This window comes from Bombina bombina, chromosome 4 (genome assembly GCF_027579735.1).
Source record: "Bombina bombina isolate aBomBom1 chromosome 4, aBomBom1.pri, whole genome shotgun sequence".
In the NCBI taxonomy this organism is placed as follows: domain Eukaryota; kingdom Metazoa; phylum Chordata; class Amphibia; order Anura; family Bombinatoridae; genus Bombina; species Bombina bombina.
The window spans coordinates 837,444,158-837,455,997 of record NC_069502.1 but is presented as its reverse complement, the minus strand read 5'-3'; the positions used below and the strand labels follow the sequence as shown (position 1 = coordinate 837,455,997).

Below are 11,840 nucleotides of genomic sequence, written 5' to 3'. Positions count from 1 at the left end.
GTTAGAATCCACATGGGTGCATTTCAGTTTTGAATAGAAGCATTTTTGTCCTATACATGTTTTAGCAAAAGTGCTTCTAATAAAAGTTATAGCTGTTTCAAATGTGTATTTACGTATGCACTGTGCACCAGCATTTTAAACACAACACTTGCTCAGAGAGCCTAAAGGTACTTTTAGTATCTGGTAATGACTCAATTTGTTAATTGATTACATGATACAAACCCCGCAGGCGCTCTTGAGCAGCTGCAGTATTTAAAATGCTGGTGCACTGAGAAAATCCAGCTATGCTTCACATGCACGTGCAGAGAAAAATGTTAACACTAAATCAGTGATAACTTTTACTATAAGCATTTTTGCCAATACATGTATATTGCAAATATGTTTTTATTCAAAGATGTAATTCATCTATGTGTACTTATATTTTAACCGGAATGTCCCTTTAAATTTACATATAATAGTCTGTAGATTAAATAAGGTTCCACTTCTGTCATCGTATTAAAAGGATATTTACAGTATATTGCAAAGCACCAGATGCCATTTTATTCCTATATTTAATCTTTATTAATGGCCTAAATGTCTGAGTTCACAACAAAATAAGAGTTTTCAGAATACCATTTCATGAACTAGAAGAGGGATAGAGAGTGCACACATGAAGCAGAGCGTGAAGAAAAAAAAGGTAAGGGAGGGCACGCGTGTGTACAATTCACATGAAGCAGAGGGTGAGAGAGGGCATGCGTGTGTGCCATTTACATGAAGCAGAGGGTGAGAGAGGGCATGCGTGTGTACCATTCACATGAAGCAGAGGGTGAGAGAGGGCATGCGTGTGTACCATTCACATGAAGCAGAGGGTGAGAGAGGGCGTGCGTGTGTACCATTCACATGAAGCAGAGGGTGAGAGAGGGCATGTGTGTGTACCATTCACATGAAGCAGAGGGTGAGAGAGGGCATGTGTGTGTGCCATTTACATGAAGCAGAGGGTGAGAGAGGGCATGCGTGTGTACCATTCACATGAAGCAGAGGGTGAGAGAGGGCATGCGTGTGTACCATTCACATGAAGCAGAGGGTGAGAGAGGGCATGCGTGTGTACCATTCACATGAAGCAGAGGGTGAGAGAGGGCATGCGTGTGTACCATTCACATGAAGCAGAGGGTGAGAGAGGGCACGCGTGTGTACCATTCACATGAAGCAGAGGGTGAGAGAGGGCATGTGTGTGTACCATTCACATAAAGCAGAGGGTGAGAGAGGGCATGTGTGTGTACCATCCACATAAAGCAGAGGGTGAGAGAGGGCACGCGTGTGTACCATTCACATAAAGCAGAGGGTGAGAGAGGGCATGTGTGTGTACCATCCACATAAAGCAGAGGGTGAGAGAGGGCACGCGTGTGTACCATCCACATAAAGCAGAGGGTGAGAGAGGGCATGCGTGTGTACCATCCACATAAAGCAGAGGGTGAGAGAGGGCATGCGTGTGTACCATCCACATAAAGCAGAGGGTGAGAGAGGGCATGTGTGTGTACCATTCACATGAAGCAGAGGGTGAGAGAGGGCATGTGTGTGTACCATCCACATGAAGCAGAGGGTGAGAGAGGGCATGTGTGTGTACCATCCACATAAAGCAGAGGGTGAGAGAGGGCACGCGTGTGTACCATCCACATAAAGCAGAGGGTGAGAGAGGAAATGTGTGTGTACCATCCACATAAAGCAGAGGGTGAGAGAGGGCATGCGTGTGTACCATCCACATAAAGCAGAGGGTGAGAGAGGGCATGTGTGTGTACCATTCACATGAAGCAGAGGGTGAGAGAGGGCATGTGTGTGTACCATTCACATGAAGCAGAGGGTGAGAGAGGGCACGTGTGTGTACCATTCACATGAAGCAGAGGGTGAGAGAGGGCATGTGTGTGTACCATTCACATGAAGCAGAGGGTGAGAGAGGGCACGTGTGTGTACCATTCACATGAAGCAGAGGGTGAGAGAGGGCATGCGTGTGTACCATTCACATGAAGCAGAGGGTGAGAGAGTGCACGTGTGTACCATTCACATGAAGCAGAGGGTGAGAGAGGGCATGTGTGTGTACCATTCACATGAAGCAGAGGGTGAGAGAGGGCATGTGTGTGTACCATTCACATGAAGCAGAGGGTGAGAGAGGGCATGTGTGTGTACCATTCACATGAAGCAGAGGGTGAGAGAGGGCATGTGTGTGTACCATTCACATGAAGCAGAGGGTGAGAGAGGGCATGCGTGTGTACCATTCACATGAAGCAGAGGGTGAGAGAGGGCATGCGTGTGTACCATTCACATGAAGTAGAGGGTGAGAGAGGGGCATGCGTGTGTACCATTCACATGAATCAGAGGGTGAGAGAGGGCATGTGTGTGTACCATTCACATGAAGCAGAGGGTGAGAGAGAAGAAAAGACAAGGTAGGAGTGTGAACCAAATAGATTTTATTATTACATTCTGTCTGTACTGAGGCTCATCTGTAACATAAGGGGGAAACATTTTAGAATCTGAGTCTAACTGTGAATCTTATACCATAGATCACTCACCTGCAGAGACATCAGATGGCTGAATATTCTGTAGGTCTCCTTGTGATCCTGTGTCTAGATTTTCATCTCTGTGACCTGTTAGTTCTAATAAGGAATAAAATCAGTTTTTTTGTTAAATTGATTAAGTGCAGTTATCTCACACAATCTGATTATACTGTAATATTACACAACACATCAGTATTTGAAAACATTACTAGTAGCTTCTGCCATAGATCTGTTACCTGCAGAGACGTCTGATGGGGTCTCCACTGGCTGAATATTCTGTACAAGTTCTCTATGTGCTCCTGTGATTAGATTTTCATCTCTGTGACCTGTTAGTTCTAATAAAGAATAAAATCTGTTTAATTTGTTAAATGGATATGAAACAATTTTTGTTGCATCTAAAATATATATATGTATTTAAATGTATTCAATTAAGAACAAAACAAAGCATCTGTTTTGCACTTAAACATTTAAATATATAAATGAATATACAAATTGATTTAGCAGTAATTCCTTTAGCTTTGTTTTTATTACCAGACAGCTCATTAGATAACATGTGATGGACTCACTGTAGATTTAATCTCTGTCAGCCACCTCTGTATTGTTTGTGCATTTCCTGAGTGAGATATTTATTACTACACAGCGTTACCTGAGTTCTCATTTCCTGGGGTCTCCGTAGTCCTTAGTGCTTGGTGAGTCTCCATCATGACGTCCTTGTAAAGCTCCTTGTGTCCCTCTATATACTCCCACTCCTCCATAGAGAAATACACAGCAACATCATCACACTTTATAGGCACCTGAAACACACACAACTCATTCAGCGCTGACACAGGGACTGGTTCTGTCACACACTTTTACTGAAAGAGCCAGAATAATGTTACTGAGAACATACAGAGACACAGACAGAAGGTAGGAAATACACACAGGGTCAGCAAAGGGAGTCACTGTGTATAATGTCACATTCCCCAGCAGTGCTCACCTCTCCGCTCAGCCATTGAACGCTGCTGTGGGAGGGCCTCTTCTTCACAATGGTGTATTCCTATAATATGTATAAGAAAATCATCAGACTCCATTTGCCTGGACTAACAAGTTCTTTTTTACTTCTCTCGATCATCATAAAATATATAAATAAATAAAATATTATAGTGGATAATTTTGTGGGACCTCTATGGATAAAAAGCTAAAGACTGAGGACACGAGTTCATAATTATAGACATTGCTGGAACATTTGAGAGGTTGTGATGGGGGAGGGGTGAGTTGAGCCCTTGATTGATAGGAGGTTCCTTCGGTGCTGGGGTCCCTTGGGTATTAAGGCTTTTTTTGAAGTAGGGGTCGTTCAGAGGGGCCTTTGGGTTCTGGAAGGAGTTTTTGCAATAGAGGTCATGTAGTAGGACTTTGTATGCTTGGGATTTTTCTTTATTGTGGGAGGGGTCTTGGGTGTTAGGATTAGTATTTTTTTGCAGCAGCAGAGGGCTGTGCAGGGGGCCCTGGGTGCTGGGGGAGGATTTGTGTTGGAGGGTTGTGCAGGTCAGTGAGCTTAAAGGGGCAGTCTACTTTTTTTTATTTATTTATTATTTTAAAAGATAGATAACGCCTTTACTACCCATTCCCCAGATTTGCATAGCCAACAATGTTATATTTATATATTTTATAACAACTAAACCTCTAAATCTCTGCCTGTTTCTAAGCCCCTGGAGGTCGCCTCACAGTCTAGTCCAAAATAAACTTTCATAATTCAGATAGGGCATGTCATTTTAAACAATTTTCCAATTTACTTTTATTACCAATTTTGTTTTGTTCTCTTGGTATTCTTAGTTGAAAGCTAAACCTAGGAGGTTCATATGCTAATTTCTAAGCCCTTGAAGGCTGCCTCTTCTCTCAGGGCATTTTGAAAGTTTTTCACCACTAGAGGGTGTTAGTGCATGTGTGTCATATAGATAACACTGTGCTCTTGCACGTGGAGCTCTATGAGCCAGCACTTGGCTAAAATGCATGTCTGTCAAAAGAACTGAAATAACAGGGCAGTTTTCAGAGGCTTAGATACAAGATAATCACAGAGGTAATAAGTGTATTTATATAAATGTGTTGGTTATGCAAAACTAGGGAATGGGTAATAAAGGGATTATCTATATTTTAAAACAATAAAAATCCTGGTGTATACTGTCCCTTTAACTTTTCACAGCAAGACAGTGCAAGTCCATGTGTGAAATATAGATAACGAGCTCACTCCTGTGGAGTTATGCAGGAACCATCACTAGTTGGCTAAAAGGCAAGTTTGTAAAAAGCACTGAGATAAGGGGCAGTCTGCAGAGGCTTAGATACAGATAATGATAAAGCAAAACGTATATTAGTATAACAGTGATGGTTATGCAAAACTGGTGAATGGGTAATAAAGAGATTATCTATCTTTTTAGACAATAACATTTTTCAAGTAGCCTGCCCCTTCAAAAGGGATACTAAAGTCAAAATAAACTTTTATGATTCAGATAGAGCATGCAGTTTTAAGACACTTTCCAATTTACTTCCATTATCAAATTTTGCACAATATTTTTATATACACACTTTCTGGGGAACAAGCTCCTACTGAGCATGTGCACAAGTTCACAGGGTAAACGTATACTAGTCTGTGATTGGCTGATGTCTGTCACATGATACAAGGGGCCGGAAAAAATGGGAGAAAAAAGAAATTTGTCAGGAAAAATATCTGTTTATTTGAAATTCAGAGTAGGTGTTATTTTTTTTATTTGTTTATTATGCACTTGTTAATTATGCAATTCTACTGCATTGAGTGGTCCTTTAAGTTAGTGTTAGTGAGATGGTCTGGTTAGGGTTTGTCAGATGGTCTGGGTGAGCTAAAGCTAGGGTGTGTGAGATGGTCTGGTTGAGCAGAAGTTAGGGTATGTGAGATGGTTTGGGTGAGATAAAGTTAGGGTTAGTGAGATAATCTGGGTGAGTTGAAGTTAGGGTTAGTGAGATGGTCTGGGTGAGCTGAAGTTAGGGTTAGTGAGATGGTCAGGGTGAGATAAAGTTAGGGTTAGTGAGATGGTCTGGATGATGAAGTTAAGGTTAGTGAGATGGTCTGGGTGAGTGAGATGATCTGGATGAGATGAAGTTGAGTGTTAGTGAGATGGTCTGGGTGAGATAAAGTTAGGGTTAGTCAGATGGCCTGGGTGAGATGAAGTTAGGGTTAGTGAGATGGTTTAGGTGAGATGAAGTTGAGTGTTAGTGAGATGGTCAGGGTGAGATGAAGTTAGGGTTAGTGAGATGGTCTGGGTGAAATTAAGTTAGGGTTAGTGAGATGGTCAGGGTGAGATGAAGTTAGGGTTAGTGATATGGTCTGGGTGAAATTAAGTTAGGGTTAGTGAGATAGTCTGGGTGAGTTGAAGTTAGGGTTAGTGAGATGGTCTGGGTGAGATGAAGTTAGGGCTAGTGAGATGGTCTGGATGATGAAGTTAAGGTTAGTGAGATGGTCTGGGTGAGTGAGATGATCTGGATGAGATGAAGTTGAGTGTTAGTGAGATGGTCTAGGTGAGATAAAGTTAGGGTTAGTCAGATGGCCTGGGTGAGATGAAGTTAGGGTTAGTGAGATGGTCTAGGTGAGATGAAGTTGAGTGTTAGTGAGATGGTCAGGGTGAGATAAAGTTAGGGTTAGTGAGATGGTCAGGGTGAGATGAAGTTAGGGTTAGTGAGATGGTCTGGGTGAAATTAAGTTAGGGTTAGTGAGATGGTCTAGGTGAGTGAGATGAAGTTGAGTGTTAGTGAGATGGTCTGTGTGAGATGAAGTTAGGGTTAGTGAAATGCTCTGGGTAAACTAAAGTTATGGTTAGTAAGATAGGTCTTGTGTATCAGAAGCAGCACAGTAAATAGGACCAGTGTCACATGACATTACCCAGAAGCTCTCACCTCTCCGGTTAGCAGGCAGATGATGCCCAGGGCCTGACTCAGGAACTGCTCTGCCATCTGATTCCTGTATTTGTTCATCTTTGTCAGTGACTGAGTCAGATGTTATAAATGTGACACCTGCGAGAAGAAAGACTGCAGCATGAGAGATCAGAAATAAATCAGAGATCTCCCTGTATTTATATGATGGTAAAGAGATGATTATGTGATATTAAACATATTTATTTTATTTATGCACAATCTAATACTACACGTGACCAGCTGAATGTAGAGCAGATAACATATAAAGTGATAAAAATGAACAATCTCTATATAGCAGGTTTGTCAAACGTTATGGAGTGACACATTTGTTTAATATTAGTATCATGAGAAGCAAGAGAAGGTGACTGTATACAGGAATATGCAGTTATCTGATAAATCAGGAAACAAATGTAAAATACTAAGTGCCAGAGCTCCCTGGTTACCAGGCATCCTGTAATTAATGGGATTATCCCAAACCAGTAGCTCTGTCCTGCTGCCCCTCAGTTCTTCATCTGCTATTTATGCCCAAACCGAAATCTGCCCCAAATCATATAACGCAAATAGTACCTTGATCATAGGATAAACTTACAAATTATGTGAGGCTGCTAAAGTGAGGACACAACAAATACTGTGCACCAAGTAAGTATTTGCCCTACTACATGTGCTGTAAGACTGGTCCTTATACCTATTACCCTCTGAACAGCTGTGCTTGTGCTTCATTTTATTATATTTATTGCATTACTCTGGGATTTGGTTTCCTCTTCATAGTTAGTTAAATGGCTTCATGTCACCCCTTACTTTTCACCTCTCTTAACGCCATTAAAATAGTCATAAATGGTCAATTATAGCAACAGAAATAATAATAATAATAATATCTAATAGCAATAAGAAACATTTTTTTTTACAAACTTTTTCCCAGTTATGTCACATCCTGTATGGTGCAACAATGCAGACTGACTTCCTGCGACCCCCTCACATATACAAGTGATAAATATACAATTATTATAAACAGGTCAGACTTGTACCCATCACCCTAACACACAGACTGTACTTCATCAAGTCCTCACTCCCTCAAATACAGCTTGCTCATTGTATCAGCCCCCTCACACGGTAGTCCCTATACAAACTCCCAGCCCTTCTCTGTCTCACACCCCAGCCCCTGTACAGATTCTCAGAACCTCTCTCTCACATCCCAGTCCTGTACTGGTTCTCAGTTCTCCTCTGCCTCACACCTAATCCCCTGTACAAGATCTCAGCCCCCTCTGTCTCACAGCTCTGTCCCTGTGCAGAATCTCAGCCCCCTCTGTCTCACATCCCATTCCTTGTACAGGCTGTCAACCCCCTCTGTCCCACACCTAAGCCCTTGTACAAGATCTCAGATTTCAGTCCCCTCTGTCTCCCACACCAGTCCATGTGCAGACTCTCAACCCCCTCTGTCTCACATCCCATCCCTTGCACAGGCTTTCAGCCCCCTCTGTCCCACACCCCATACAAGACTCTCAGCCCCCCTCTCTTTCTCAGAACCCAGTCCTATACAGGTTCTCAGTCCTCCTCTGTCTCACACCCCAGTCACTGTGCAGACTCTCAGCCCCCTCTGTCTCATACTCCAGCTCCTCTATAGACTCTTACCCCAGCCCCTGTACAGACTCTCAGCCCTCCCGTCTCACACTTCAGCCCTTGTACAGACCCTAAGTCCCCCTCACATCTAAGTCACTGTACAGACTCTCAGCCCTCCTCTGTCTCACACCCGAGCCCCTGTACAGAGCCTCAGCCCCCCTCACACCCCAGCCCCTGTATAGACTCTCAGCTCCCTTCTGTCTCACACCTGAGCCATGTACAGACTCTCAGCCCCCTCATACCCCAGCCCCTATATAGAGTCTCAGCCCCCCTCTGTCTCATACCCCAGTCCCTGTACAGACTCTCAGCCCCCCTCCATCTCACACCCCAGCTCCTGCACAGACCCTGAGCCACAATCACACCCCAGTCCATGTACAGACTCTCAGCCCCCCTCATACCACAGCCCCTATATAGACTCTCAGCCCCCCTCTGTCTCATATCCCAGTCCCTGTACAGACTCTCAGCCCCCCTCCATCTCACACCCCAGTTCCTGCACAGAAGCTGAGCTACAATCACACCCCAGCCTCTAGTACTGTTTCTCAGCCCCCCTCTGTCTCATACCCCAGTCCCGTAAATACTCTCAGCCCCCCTCCATCTCACAACCCCAGCTCTTGCACAGACCCTGAGCCACAATCACACCCCAGTCCATGTATAGACTCTCAGACCCCCTCTTTCTCACACCCCAGACCCTGTACAGGACACTCAGCTCCCCTTACACCTCCAGTCCCTGTACAGAATCAGACCACCGTCTCACACACACACCAGTCTTGTAGTGGGTTCTCAGCCCCCCTCTGCCTCACACCTAAGCCCCTGTACAAGTTCTCAGATCCCACTGTCGCACAGCCCAGCTCCTGTACAGTCCTGTATAGTCCCTGTATCCTCCACCCTTTGATTCTCTCTGCAGTCCCTCAGTCCCCCTCTGTCTCACACTCCATCCCTTGTACGAGGCTTTCTGTCCCCTCTGTCTCACACCTCATACCCTGTATAAACTCTTAGCCCCCCGTCTCTCGCTCGCTCAAGACAGCCCAGTCCTGTAACTGGTTCTCAGTCCTCCTCTGCCTCACACTTAAAGGGACATTCCAGCCAAAATTGAATCCCCAAGCATGCTTTTCAATGTTTGAATGGAAGCATTTTTGTAATACACATGTATTAGCAAAAATGCTTCTAATAAAAGCTATAGCTGTTTTAAAAAGTGTATTTAAGTATGCTATGTGCACCAGCATTTTTAACACAGCACTTAATCAGAGAGCCTGGTAATGACTACATTTGTTAACTGTAGACATGATACAAGCCCAACTGGTGATCTGAGCAGCAGCAGTATTTAAAACAGAGTATTTACTACAGAGCACTTAGAATATCTAGCTATGCATCACATGCACGTGCAGAAAAAAATGTTAACACTAGAAGCATTGATAACTTTACTAGAAGCATTGTTTGCCAATACAAGTATATATGCAAATATGTTTCTACTCAAATATGTAATTTATCTATGTGCATTTAAATTTTGACCGGAATGTCCCTTTTGAAGCCCCTGTACAAGTTCTCAGCCCCCTCTGTCGCACACCCCAGTCCCTGTGCAGACTCTCAGCCCCCTCTATCTCATACTCCAGCTCCTCTATAGACTATCAGCCTCCTCTGTCTCACAACCCAGCCCCTGTACAATTCTCAGCCCTCCTTTCCTGTCTCACACTCCAGCCCTTTGTACAGACCCTCAGCCCTCCTAACACCCCAGCCCCTGAATATACTCTCAGCCCCCCATCTCACACCACAGCTCCTGCACGAGACTCTCAGCACCAATCACAACCCAGAACCTGTAAAGACTCTGCCCCCTCTATCTCACACCCCAGCCCCTGTACAGACTCTCAGCCACTCTCATACCTCAGCTCCTGTAGAGACTCCGCAGACCTCTCCCCCTCTTGCCTCACACCAAAGCCCCTGTATAGTCTCTTAGCCCCCCTCTGTCTCACACCTAAGCCCCTGTACAGACTTTCAGCCCTCCCCTCTGTCTCACAGCCCAGCCCCTGTACAGACACTTAGCCCTCCTCAAATCCCAGTCTCTGTTAACTCCCTCTGTCTCACACACCCCAGCCTCTGTAGTCTGTACAGATTCTCAGTCTCCCTCTCACCCCAGTCCTGTACTGGTTCACAGTCCTCCTCTGCCCCACTCCTAAGCCCCTGTACAGACTTTCAGCCCCCTCTGTCTCAGACATCAGCCCCTGTACAGACCATCAGCACCCCTGTCTTACACCCCAGCCCCTGTACAGACCATCAGCACCCCTGGCTTACACCCCAGCCCCTGTACAGACCATCAGCACCCCTGGCTTACACCCCAGCCCCTGTACAGACCATCAGCACCCCTGGCTCAGACCCCAGCCCCTGTACAGACCATCAGCACCCCTGTCTTACACCCCAGCCCCTGTACAGACCATCAGCACCCCTGTCTTACACCCCAGCCCCTGTACAGACCATCAGCACCCCTGGCTTACACCCCAGCCCCTGTACAGACCATCAGCACCCCTGTCTTACACCCCAGCCCCTGTACAGACCATCAGCACCCCTGGCTTACACCCCAGCCCCTATACAGACCATCAGCATCCCTGTCTTACACCCCAGCCCCTGTACAGACCAACAGCACCCCTGTCTCACACCCCAGCCCCTGTACGGACCATCAGCACCCCTGGCTTACACCCCAGCCCCTGTATAGACCATCAGCATCCCTGTCTTACACCCCAGCCCCTGTACAGACCAACAGCACCCCTGTCTTACACCCCAGCCCCTGTACAGACCAACAGCACCCCTGTCTTACACCCCAGCCCCTGTACAGACCATCAGCACCCCTGGCTTACACCCCAGCCCCTGTACAGACCATCAGCACCCCTGGCTTACACCCCAGCCCCTGTACAGACCATCAGCACCCCTGGCTTACACCCCAGCCCCTATACAGACCATCAGCATCCCTGTCTTACACCCCAGCCCCTGTACAGACCAACAGCACCCTGTCTCACACCCCAGCCCCTGTACGACCATCAGCACCCCTGGGCTTACACCCAGCCCCTGTATAGGACCATCAGCATCCCTGTCTTACACCCCAGCCCCTGTACAGACCAACAGCAACCCGTTTCACACTCCAGCCCCTGTAAAGGTTCTTAGCCCTCTCTGTCTTACACCCCAGCCCCTGTACAGACCATCAGTAGCAGCACCCCTGTCTCACACCCCAGCCCCTGTACGGGTTCTTACACCATGCCCCCACTCACACCTCAGTCACTGTAGATTAGCAGCCCCCGCTGTCTCACATACCAGCCCCTATAGACTATAAGCCCCCCTCTGTCTCACACCCAGCCTCTGTAGACTCTAAGACACCCTCTCTCACACCCGATCCACTGTAGACTCGCAGACCCCTCTATCTCACACTCTAGCCCATGTAGACTCTATGCTCCCTTCTGTCTCGTCGCACATAGCCCCTCCTTACACACTCTCTCTCTCCGCACCCACAACTCACCTTAGGCGGTTAACGTTAGTTTTCACGCCTCCTTAAAGCACAGCTATTACCTTGTAGCAGCTAGATCCAGTCCAGCTAAAGGACTGAAGATGTCACTGCAGTCACATGACTTCTGTGAGTTCACGTGTCCTTTAGCTGCAGGGGATCTAGCTGGCCTGTGTTACTCGAGGATAAGGTACCGAAAGGAGGGGGTGTGTGTGTGTGTGTGTGTGAAGCATTTGGCATAGGAAACCTTTTTATAATATGTATCTGTGTATAATGCACCGGGGAGGTGTTTG

At 46.1% G+C, this 11,840-nt stretch overlaps 1 protein-coding gene across 1 annotated transcript; it reads right to left on the bottom strand.

Annotated features, from left to right (window-relative positions):
- Positions 1-2,205: 2,205 nt before the first annotated feature.
- LOC128655640 (oocyte zinc finger protein XlCOF7.1-like) lies at positions 2,206-11,637 on the bottom strand. The gene is made up of 6 exons (XM_053709231.1): positions 11,563-11,637; positions 6,429-6,545; positions 3,505-3,564; positions 3,175-3,322; positions 2,765-2,863; positions 2,206-2,627 (listed from the first exon to the last, which is right to left on the bottom strand). The coding sequence occupies exons 2-6, from the start codon at positions 6,504-6,506 to the stop codon at positions 2,536-2,538; spliced, it is 477 nt and encodes a 158-aa protein (XP_053565206.1). The 5' UTR covers positions 6,507-6,545; positions 11,563-11,637; the 3' UTR covers positions 2,206-2,535.
- Positions 11,638-11,840: the final 203 nt, after the last annotated feature.